The sequence below is a fragment of the Entelurus aequoreus genome, linkage group LG15 (genome assembly GCF_033978785.1).
Source record: "Entelurus aequoreus isolate RoL-2023_Sb linkage group LG15, RoL_Eaeq_v1.1, whole genome shotgun sequence".
Lineage (NCBI taxonomy): Eukaryota > Metazoa > Chordata > Actinopteri > Syngnathiformes > Syngnathidae > Entelurus > Entelurus aequoreus.
In genome coordinates this window covers 3,118,269-3,130,768 of record NC_084745.1, presented here as the reverse complement: position 1 = coordinate 3,130,768, position 12,500 = coordinate 3,118,269, and the positions used below count along the sequence as shown (strand labels likewise).

The following is a 12,500-nucleotide window of genomic DNA, read 5'->3' as shown; positions in this document are numbered from 1 at the left end:
ATTCCCACTACAACAGCCATGGCTGCCGGCCGCACTCAAGAATATGTAAACACTCACTTTCACAATGATGCTAATGTGGAAGATGAGACAAAGCCTGATATAGAACAAAAGTGGGACATAAACAACACCAACAATGTCGAGCCAAGCCGACCAACAGCTATGACACATGCATGTGAGTACACCCCCAGCTATCGACCTATCAGACAACCCGAGCCACCGCCATTTCATTCCCCCAACTACACTGAAGCATATAACGTCCCATCTCCATCTTTGCGCCAACAAACTAATGTATCAGACCTCGCTGTGCTCCTCTCACGTCGTGATCTACTGACAGCAGGACTCACAGTCTTTGATAACAAGCCAGAGACCTATGTAGCATGGAAATCTATGTTTCACAACGCCACTGGGGATTTGAACTTGAAATGCTGCGAAGAGCTTGATCTACTGACTAAATGGCTGAGCGGTGAGTCCCTCCAGCATGCTCTGAGGATTAGAGCCGTTCACGTTAGCAACCCAGAAACAGGTCTTGAACGTTTATGGCAAAGGCTCGACAGAAATTATGGCTCACCAGAAGCGATCGAGGCTTCACTGTTTAATCGCCTTGAAAGTTTTCCCAAAGTTGGCCATAAAGAAAGTCACCTCCTGCAGGAGCTTGCAGACCTTCTCCAAGAGCTCGAGGCGGCGAAAGATGAAGGGTATCTGCCAGGCCTCAGCTTTCTCGACACCTCAAGAGGAATAAACCCAATTGTGGAAAAGCTCCCTGGCGGCCTGCAGGAGGCGTGGGTCAGAGAAGGGTCAAGATATAAAAAAGATCACAAAGCTCACTACCCACCTTTCTCCTATTTTGTCCAGTTTGTCAACAACCACGCAGAAATGAGAACAGACCCCAGCTTCATCCTGCAAAGCTGCGGCTCTACACACATGAAAGCAGAAAGGACACTAGTGAGACAGACACGCTTCAAAGTCCCAGTCACAACAAACAAAACACAGGTCGGTGCGGCTAACAATGAACCAAAAGCTGCCCCTCTTGACCCCAATAAACAGTGTCCAGTGCACAAGAAACCACATTCTCTCACCAAATGTAGAGGATTCAGAATGAAGGCATTGGATGAGAGGAGAAGTTTGCTTAAGGAGCTGTCAATCTGCTACAAGTGTCTCTCATCAACAGAGCACAGAGCTAAAGACTGTAGAGCTACCATTCACTGTGTGGAGTGCAACAGTGATTCACACACCTCTGCCATGCATGCTGGGCCACCTCCATGGACAGATACAGGCCCTGGCATCCCACCATTGGCCCATGGCGGGGAGCCGGATACCCAAAGCCCCACAGTGACTACATCTAGCTGCACTGAGGTATGTGGACAGGGACTACAGGGAAAGTCCTGTTCTAAAATTTGCCTGGTGAATGTGTACCCCTGCTCAGCCCCCAATGAAAAAAGAAAAACGTACGCGATCTTAGATGATCAGAGTAATGTGTCATTAGCTCGGTTCCGCTTTTTTGACATGTTCAACCTGCATGGTGAGGCCCTCCCTTACACAATGAAAACGTGCTCAGGAACAGTAAACACACAAGGGCGAAGAGCTCATGGCTTTGTCATCGAGGGCATAAATGGAAAAGTGTCAATAACACTACCCATACTCACTGAGTGTAACCAGATCCCAGACAACAGAAGTGAGATACCCACTCCTGAAGCTGCTGCAGCACATCCTCACCTCTCTCAAGTAGCCACACAAATACCGCCACTTGATCCATCAGCTGACATTCTTCTCCTGCTGGGCAGAGATGTGATTCAGGCTCACAAGGTCCGCCGCCAGATAAACGGCCCAAACGAAGCTCCTTACGCCCAACAGCTTGATCTCGGGTGGGTAATCATTGGAGATGTCTGCCTCTCAGGAGCTCACAGACCCACGGTGAACTCCTACAAGACAAACTTACTTGATAACGGCCGCCCCAGTTTCCTCTCTCCCTGTGAAAACAGAATCTACACAAAGGTAAAGTTCACAGAAGAAAATCCCCTGTTTGAGAACATGCAACCCAAAGATGAGCTGAGCAAACACATCTTTAAGCAAACAGCAGATGATGACAAACTGGCACTCTCTACAGAAGATGAGTCGTTCCTGAATGTTATGCACCATGGGTTTGTTAAAGATGAGGCTAATAACTGGGTCGCTCCCCTCCCGTTCCGTCATCCCCGACTCCGCTTGCCTAACAATAGAGAGCAGGCACTCACCCGCCTCATGTCTCTACGCAAGACACTAAAGAGAAAGCCGGAAATGAAAGGGCATTTCGTGGAGTTTATGAAGAAGACATTCAACAAAGGACACGCAGAAAAGGCCCCTCTTCTTAAACCCCACCAAGAATGTTGGTATCTCCCAAGCTTTGGCATTTACCACCCACAAAAGCCAGGTAAAATCAGAATCGTTTTCGATTCAAGTGCCCAGTGTGAGAATGTATCGCTTAATCAAGTGCTGCTCAAAGGCCCAGATCTTAACAACGGCCTTGTAGGTGTGCTTCTCCGTTTCAGAGGTGAACCATATGCTGTGATGGCTGATGTGGAGCAGATGTTTCACAACTTTATGGTCAGGGAAGACCATCGTGATTACCTGCGCTTTCTCTGGTTCCGCGACCACGACCTGGATGGAGAAGTGGACGAGTTTCGGATGACAGTTCACGTGTTTGGAAACTGTCCATCTCCCTCAGTCGCCATCTATGGACTCAAGAGAACTGCTGTGGAGGGAGAGAGTGAGTACGGCAGCGAGGTGAGGAAATTCATTGAGCACCATTTTTATGTAGATGACGGGCTAAAGTCATTCGCCTCTGAGGACGAGGCAATCGACATCCTCACCAGAGCACAGAAAATGCTAGCTCAATCGAACATCCGTCTCCACAAGATTTCATCTAACAGTCCTGTTGTCACCAGCGCATTCCCAGGAGAAGATCTCGCTACAGGTCTGCAGGGTCTTGAGCTCGGACAGGATGCACCACCCATGCAATACAGCCTCGGACTGGGCTGGAACTTGTCCACTGACCAGTTGTCGTTTCGAGTGGAGATCACTGACAAGCCCTTCACCAAGCGTGGTGTGTTATCAGTCATCAACAGTTTGTATGACCCGCTTGGGTTCGCTGCGCCAGTGAGCATTGAAGGACGCTCCATCCTGAGAGAGATCTCCAAAAACATCAGTGAATGGGATACTCCTCTACCTAAGGAGCAACAGGACAAGTGGCAGAGATGGAAAGACGCTCTACAGCACTTGGAACAGCTCAAGATCTCACGTATGTATACGTCCATTTCACTGTCCAAAGCACAGAGAAAGGATATGCATGTGTTTTGTGATGCATCCACAAAAGCAGTCGGAGCTGTCGCCTACTTGAAACTCACCACTGCTGATGGACACAGTGACGGGGGCTTTCTCCTCGGCAAAGCCAGGCTAGCTCCAAAACCAGACATCACCATTCCCAGATTAGAGCTGTGTGCCGCAGTGCTGGCTGTCGAAGTAGCAGACATGGTCCAAGAAGAGCTCGACTTTACGTTTGATGAAGTCAGCTTCTACACAGATTCTAAAGTAGTACTCGGCTACATTTTCAATGACAAGAGACGCTTTTATGTGTATGTACATAACCGCGTTGAACGCATCAGGCGCTCCACTCAGGCTCACCAATGGCGTTATGTGCCCACACATTTAAACCCAGCTGACCATGCCACACGTGGACTGCCTGCTGAACATCTTTCCCACTCTACATGGCTCAGTGGCCCTCCCTTCCTCACTGACTCAGGCCTAGGTCAAACACAGGAAATGCCCTTTGGCCTCATTAACCCCGAACATGACACTGAGCTGCGTCCAGAGGTTGTATCCTGTGCTACCTCCCTCTCTAAAAGCACTCTCTGGGCAGCAAGGTTCGAAAGATTCTCCAGCTGGACCCGCCTGTTAAAGACTATCGCCAGGCTACGCCACATCGTCACATGTTTTAAGGCTGCATCTGAGAGCAGATGCCATGGATGGCACAAGTGTGACAAGAACATTACTGAAGACCAGCTCCAGCAGGCTAAAGCCATCATCATTCGTGCAGTGCAAAGTGAGGTGTACGCAGATGACATCAGGCACGTGGAACGTGGTGAGTCTGTCTCCAAGAAAAGCCCACTTAGCAAACTGAACCCAGTAATGGACAGTAACATGGTCTTACGAGTTGGAGGTCGGCTGACTAAGGCTCAACTCACAGCAGACGAAACACACCCTATACTCCTCCCCAGTAAACACCACGTCACTCAGCTCATAATCAGACAATTTCATTCACAAGTACGCCACCAGGGCAGACACTTCTCCGAAGGTGCTATCAGAGCTGCTGGTTTCTGGATAGTGGGCGGGAAAAGAGCAGTCAGCAGTGTTGTTTTTAACTGTGTTACATGTCGCAGATTGAGAGGCAAACAACAAGAACAGATCATGTCAGACCTACCAGAAGACAGAATGTGCACAGACCCTCCTTTTACAGGTGTTGGCCTAGATGTTTTTGGCCCTTGGCCCGTCACAGTCAGGAAAACACGTGCAGGTCAGGCAGAAGCAAAGAGATGGGCGGTAATCTTCACCTGCATGAGTACTCGTGCCATCCACATTGAAGTGATAGAGTCAATGGACACTTCGTCATTCATTAATGCGCTGCGACGCTTCTTCGCCATCAGAGGCGCTGCCAAGCTGCTCAGATCAGACTGTGGCACAAACTTTGTGAGTGCTTGCAGAGAACTTCACATTGACAAAAAGGGCTGTCACAATGACAAAATCAACACCTATCTTGGAAACAGTGGTTGTGAGTGGCATTTTAATCCCCCACACGCTTCCCACATGGCTGGATCATGGGAGCGCATGATCGGCGTCAGTCGACGGATTCTGGACGCAATGCTGCTGCAGCACGGAAAGGCCAAGCTCACACATGAAGTACTGGTGACGTTCATGTCGGAAGTGACTGCTATTGTTAATGCAAGGCCGCTTACAGCAGTTTCCACTGACCCAGAGCATCCTGAGATTCTCACTCCTGCCATGCTTCTCACGCAAAAGACAGCCACCCCCTCAGTCATCCCAGGTCACTTTGATGACCGTGACCTGTTCAGAGCACAATGGAGACGTGTACAGTATCTGGCCAATCTCTTCTGGGGACGATGGAAGAGAGAATTCCTCAGTGACCTGCAACCTCGTCGCAAATGGAGAACACCTAAACCCAACCTACAAGAAGGAGATGTCATCCTGCTAAAAGATGGGCAAGAGCACAGGAACGACTGGCCCCTTGGTGTTGTTGCAAAGACCTTTCCCAGTCAGGATGAAAGGGTCAGGAAGATCCAAGTCAAGATAACCCGCAACGGTGAACAGAGACTGTACTTGAGACCTATCAGTGAGGTCATCCTGCTGGTTCCGAGGAACCACACATAAAGGACCCCTCATATCCTTTGAAAAACAGTGGGTGTGGGTTAGTATGACATCCTGTTGATGTCAGACGGGGAGTATTCTGTCCCTCAGTCTTGTGTTATTATTTTACTCCTTTTCTGGAGGTTTATTTTCTTACAGAGCTAAGCTTCTTCAGTCTACAGCTTATCTGGTTAATGTTCCTGTAAGAGAATCTAGTGATTTTGAGTTTGTGGTTGATCTTACACTGCCATCTAGTGGCGCATGTTGGAACCAGGAAGTGCGTTGAGCAGAAGTTAAGAAGTGCAGCAGAGTCCATAAACATGTCGCTCCTGCGTCGAGTGTGTCTTCTTCCTCTACTTTTGCGCTTGTTAAAGGCATAAACTGTAAGTTAAATCATATATGCTCTATTAAGAATGTTTATTTGCGCATTCACTTTGCGCTTCGTGTTATTCAAGGCGCTACGCTATTCACTCTCTAAAGCTGATGTTATCATTTAGCATTGTTGTTGCTAGTCAAAATACTATGTATTGCTAATGTTAAGACCTCTAGTTGGTTATTTTGCACACAGAAATAAGTGTGAATGTATGTTTTTTACACAGAAACTGATGTTGTTTATTCTGTTTCTCTGTCACAGTTTTACAAAGTAAAATGGATCAGTAAACTCAAGACTGCTTCACGAGTGGTTACTGAAGCCATATGTTTAGCTCGCTGCATAAGTTAAAGCCCTTAGCTGAAGGCAGAAGAATATATATATATATATATATATATATATATATATATATATTTATATATATATATATATATATTTATATATTTATATATATATAAATATACTGTATATATATATATATATAAATATATATATATATATATATTTATATATATATAAATATACTGTATATATATATATATATATATAAATAAATAAATAATATATATATATATATATATATATATATATATATATATATATATATATATATATATATATATATATATATATATATATATATATATATATATTATATATATATAAATATACTGTATATATACAGTGGGGCAAAAAAGTATTTAGTCAGCCACCCATTGACAATCAATGGGTGGCTGACTAAATACTTTTTTGCCCCACTGTATATATATAAATAAATAAATAAATAAATAAATAAATATATATATATATATATATATATATATATATATATATATATATATATATATATATATATATATATATATATATATATATATATATATATATATATATATATATATATATATATATATATATACTGTGTATATATATATATAAATATACTGTATATATATATATAAATAAATAAATAAATAAATAAATAAATAAATAAATATATATATATATATATATATATATATATATATATATATATATACATATATATATATATATATATATATATATATATATATATATATATGTGTGTGGGAAAAATCACAAGACTATTTCATCTCTACAGGCCTGTTTCATGAGGGGTTTCCCTCAATCATCAGGAGATTTTAATAGAAGCATTCACATACCATGGTTTATATAGGGCACAGAACGGGTAGGTAGAGGCAGGCGTAGGGGCGTGGTGATTGGCTCATGTGTTACCTAGGAGGTGTTTCCTTCTGTGACGGCATGCTGATACGATTTCGCTGCGCTTGTTGAGGGATGACAGGTCTGGACGGTATATAATAAACAGTTTCTCTTTTAGGCATAGGTTGCACCTTTTATTACCACTGTTGTAAGGTGTGCTGGATGCAAGAATTTGCCATGTTATTGAATATTCAATAACATGGCAAATTCCTGCATGAATATTCAATAACATGGCAAATTCTTGCATCCAGCACATGAGCCAATCACCACGCCCCTACGCCTGCCTGTACCTACCCGTTCTGTGCCCTATATAAACCATGGTATGTGAATGCTTCTATTAAAATCTCCTGATGATTGAGGGAAACCCCTCATGAAACAGGCCTGTAGAGATGAAATAGTGTTGTGATTTTTCCCACACACACATATAACGCTCTACCACGGTATCGAGCACTATTTTTTTGAATAATCTAATTAAGACACATGTATATATATATATATTTATATATTATTGTCTTCATGAAAGAAAGGAATGTTAAACATGCTTGTATTATCATTAAAACACCTTTAACTTGTTAACAAAAATGTCTCTTTCATAAATAAATCAATATAAATGATATATATGATTGAGGTAGAGCTCCTCAACTTGGTCGTTAGAAAAGTAGCTGGCCTGCAGAGAACGTGTGGGCACACCTGTCCAGGACCAAACGTGCACAAATACTCAAACAGCTGCATGATGCGTACGAGCACAAAGTACAGCGGCAGTAAAGCCAAGCACACACTGAGCACGGCACAAACTGTCTTCTTGAAGCAGATACAGCGGCTCTTACCTCGCTTGTTGTGCACAGCAACTGTAAAAACAAAATGTTTGTCTTGACATCCACGTCCATTCAGAACTTCATGGGCTTAAATGTCTTAGTCCAGGGGTCAGCAACCTTTTTGAAAGCAAGAGCTACTTCTTGGGTAGTGATTAATGCGAAGGGCTACCAGTTTGATACACACTTCAATAAATGGCCAGAAATAGCCAATTTGCTCAATTTACCTTTAACTCTATGTTATTATTAATAATTAATGATATTTACACTTAATTGAACGGTTTAAAAGAGGAGAAAACACGAAAAAAATGACAATTAAATTTTGAAACATAGCTTGTGTTCAATTTCGACTCTTTAAAATTCAAAATTCAACCGAAAAAAAGAAGAGAAAAACTAGCTAATTCGAATCTTTTTGAAAAAAATTAAAAAAATAATTTATGGAACATCATTAGTCATTTTTCTTGATTAAGATTAATTTTAGAATTTTGATGACATGTTTTAAATAGGTTAAAATCCAATCTGCACTTTGTTAGAATATATAACAAATTGGACCAAGCTATATTTCTAATATAGACAAATCATTATTTATTCTAGATTTTCCAGAACAAACATTTTAAAAGAAACTCAAAAGACTTTGAAATAAGATTCAAATTTGATTCTACTAATTTTCTAGATTTGCCAGAATATTTTTTTTGAATTTTAATCATAATAAGTTTGAAGAAATATTTCACAAATATTCTTCGTCGAAAAAAACAGAACCTAAAACGAAGAATTAAATTAAAATGTATTTATTATTCTTTACAATAAAATGTTTTTATTTACTTGAACATTGATTTAAATTGTCAGGAAAGAAGAGGAAGGACTTTAAAATGTAAAAAGGTATATGTGTTTAAAAATCCTAAAATCATTTTTAAGGTTGTATTTTTTCTCTAAAATTGTCTTTCTGAAAGTTATAAGAAGCTAAGTGAAAAAAATTAATGAATTTATTTAAACAAGTGAAGACCAAGTCTTGAAAATATTTTCTTGGATTTTCAAATTCTATTTGAGTTTTGTCTCTCTTAGAATTAAAAATGTCGGGCAAAGCGAGACCAGCTTGCTAGTAAATAAATAACATTTAAAAAATAGAGGCAGCTCACTGGTAAGTGCTGCTATTTGAGCTATTTTTAGAACAGGCCAGCGGGCTACTCATCTGGGGCCGTACTTATCAAGCTTCTTAGAGTGCCATTTTACACTTAAGTCCTGAGAATTTGCGAAATTTAGTCCTACTCTCAAACTTAAGAATAAAAGCTTTTTATCAACGTTCTTAAGTCTAAGAATCACTCCTACTCTCCACGATATTTAAGAGACCTTCAGAGGTGTCTTAAGTGGTTAGGAGTTGCCAGCAGGGGATGGCACTGAGGCGAGAGAGACGTGCGCAAACGTTCAGGGAACGGAACAATGTTTTGTTTTCTTTTATGACGAGCAGCTGATCAAACGGTATCGTTTAGACAGAGCGGATATTATTTTTGTCACAGATTTAATACTTTTCGATTCCTTGTTGATTTCTGCATGTGTCTGCAGTGGGCTAGTATATATAGAGCCACCCACACCAGTTTCAAATTAGTTGCCTAATTAATGAATTGGAAAGAAAATGTTATGACAGTAGCGTATGTGTGTGGCCGTGAGGTGAGTGACGTCAGTGAGTGTGTGGGCGAGAGAAGAGAGGGAGCGGTAGCGTGAGTGCCGGCGGGGACTAGTTTGTTTTGTATTATTTTGTAGTTTATTGTCAAAATATACACTCCCATTGTCCACTTAAATATTTCCAAGATATTTCTTTATTCTTAGACAAGGGATTCCCTTCCGTGATTGGTCATTTCTATGGACACAGAAATGACGTCACCTAAAATTCCGTTTACGGCACATAGTAATGTCGTAATTCAGCTCTGAGTGTGACACTTAAGATTCGGTCCTACACTTCGCTGAAAGTGTGAGTAAGACGCTTGATAACTAACTTTTAAGTACAGCTTTCAGCCAAGAATTTATTTACTCTTAAGTCAACTCTTAGCAGACTTCTTAGGAGTAATTCTAAGAAGCTTGATAAGTACGGCCCCTGGTCCTAACGGGCTACCTGGTGCCCGCGGGCACCGCGTTGGTGACCCCTGTCTTAGTCATTGTGGGCACTTCACATAAAATGTTGTATTTTCTGGGTATAAAGTGAGAATGTAACATATATTGTCAGTTATTTGTTTTTAATATAGGAATTAGAATAATATGCAGTAATCTTTCAAACATATCTGGGTTTACGTATACAACAACCATGTCCATGGCCGCTTGTCGTAGCCTCATTGTCGCCCACCTGAGTCGGCAAGCCTCGTACGGCTTTCACCGGAGAACTTTCTTCAGCAGTTTCACACTGTCGCCATTAAAACCTTGTTTAGATACCGTAATTTCCGGACTATAAGCCGCACCTGACTATAAGCCGCACCAGCTAAATTTAGGGGAAAATACAGATTGCCCCATATATAAGCCGCACCCGACTATAAGCCGCAGGGTTTTGATGTGTAATTAGCGTAGTATATAGGGGTTCCTGCTACCACGGAGGGGATTGTCGGGACAGAGATGACTGTTTGGGAAGGCAAAGCGTCCCATTTATTAACAATAAATCTATCAATCATTCAATCAAACTTTCACATCTTTGACATGGCGAACAGCATTCGTGCAGAGTACAAATAATACAACGGTGGAAAGTAATACAAAGTGCTCGCCTGTACGTTATCAAAATAACCAGCCTACCGGTATATGAAAAGTCAGTCTTTAATCATTGTGTCATCGTCTTCCTCCTGCGTACTAAAACCACCCAAATCCTCTTCGTCGGTGTCGGAGAAGAACAGGCCGTATATAAGCCGCACCCTTGTATAAGCCGCAGGGACCAGAACGAGGGGAAAAAGTAGCGGCTTATAGTCCGGAAATTACGGTACTTTACAGTAGAGCAGCACAAGTGCAAAACACTGTTTTCTGGAACCACTTGTGAGTGGTCAACAGGCCAAGGATGCTCAACAATTCGGATTCAATTGGAAGACGGAGGAGAGAGAACATTAAATAAAACTAAACTTCTTGTAATTGATAATTGACGTCGATTTGATTTTTAAATAATTGTGCAATCAAATCAACTTTATTTATAAAGCACATTTAAAATGTACCACAGGGGTAGTAGCCAAAGTGCTGTACAATGGGCAGGTTAAAAGATAATACGAGAACCGAGCAAACACAACATAAACAAACAGAACACGATAAAAAAAATTAAAATAAAACATAACATAACATAATATTATGGGGCGCCATTGCAGGATGGATATCACTCAGTGTTAAAAGCCATGGAATAAAAGTATGTTTTTAAGAGAGATTTAAAAACAGGAAGAGAGGAGGCTTGTCTAACACTAAGAGGCAGGTCGTTCCAGAGCTTGGGAGCAGCAGCGGCGAAAGCTCTGTCACCTCTAAGCTTCAGCCTTGTGTCCGGGACCGTCAGAGTTAAACAACTTGCACTGAGCCTAGTCTACAAAATCCGCTACACCTCCCTGATACCGAAGTACATGTCAAACTACTTCCTTAACGTAAATGACCGCCATAACCACAACACCAGGGGGTGCTCCACTAACCACGTTAAACCCAGATTCCGAACTAACAGAGGTCTTAACTCATTCTCTTTCTATGCCACATCAATGTGGAATGTGCTCCAAACAGGTATAAAACCGCAATAAAAGTTCACCTCTAGGCAGCTACAACCCTAAACTAACACCCTCCCCGGATTGCTAATAATCAAATGTAAACAATCAAATGCAGATACTTTTTCTTTTTCTTATGCCTTCTGATCTCTCTCTCTCTCTCTCTCTATGTCCACTACTTGATGTCCATATTTTTCGAATTTAAAATCTGAGTGGAACTTTACCCCCCAGGTTTGTGACACAGTCGTTGAGATACGGGGTCAGAGTGCCGAGGTCAACGTTGGGGGAGGGGGAGCGACTTGGACCGAACAACATAACTTCTGTTTTGTCTTCATTTAGGCTCAGGAAGTTAGCTGAAAGCCAGGCTTTGATGTCGTGCAGGCAGTCAATAAGACGTTGAACCGTGTTATTTTGTGCCATGGGAAAATAAATCTGGCAATCATCGGCATAAAAATGAAACGCAATAGGGTACTTCCTAAAAATAGAACCAAGGGGGAGAAGGTAAAGCACAAATAAGATTGGGGCAAGGATTGAGCCCTGGGAAACCCCATGTGGTAAAGGAGCTGTGGAAGACATAAAACTGTCTATTTTTACACAAAAACTCCTGTCGGTTAGGTACGACCAGAACCAGTTGAGGGCGGCGCCCTTAATGCCCACACAGTTCTCAAGACGAGTGATTAAGGTGGCGTGGTCGACGGTGTCGAAAGCAGCAGACAGATCTAAAAGCACCAGGACAACATATTTACCTCACCAATGCTGCTGTTTGTTTTGTTTTGAACCCCTTCTTAACCCTGAACGTACATTGAAAATACACGCAACCCTAACTCAAAATGCCGGACATTTGAGGCATTTAAGAAACTCCGCCCTGACAGCACCGCAAAAGAGGACATGTCCGGTGAAAAGAGGACGTATGGTCAGTCTATCCTAGCCCGTTAGCTGCTAGCGTGCCGTGTGTTGTGCCTCGGTGTGCATTGTTTACAC

At 41.9% G+C, this 12,500-nt stretch overlaps 1 protein-coding gene across 4 annotated transcripts in view; it reads right to left on the bottom strand.

Annotated features, from left to right (window-relative positions):
* ccny (cyclin Y) overlaps positions 1-12,500 on the bottom strand; it is a 75,723-nt gene that overhangs the window by 21,498 nt on the left and 41,725 nt on the right. For 2 of the 4 annotated variants that reach the window (XM_062020595.1, XM_062020597.1), the window contains exon 3: positions 7,834-7,854. The exons of the other annotated variants lie outside the window; for them this stretch is intronic. In XM_062020595.1, the coding sequence (XP_061876579.1) occupies positions 7,834-7,854 (21 nt within the window). The remainder of the gene's footprint in view (positions 1-7,833; positions 7,855-12,500) is intronic. 4 annotated transcript variants of the gene reach the window in all.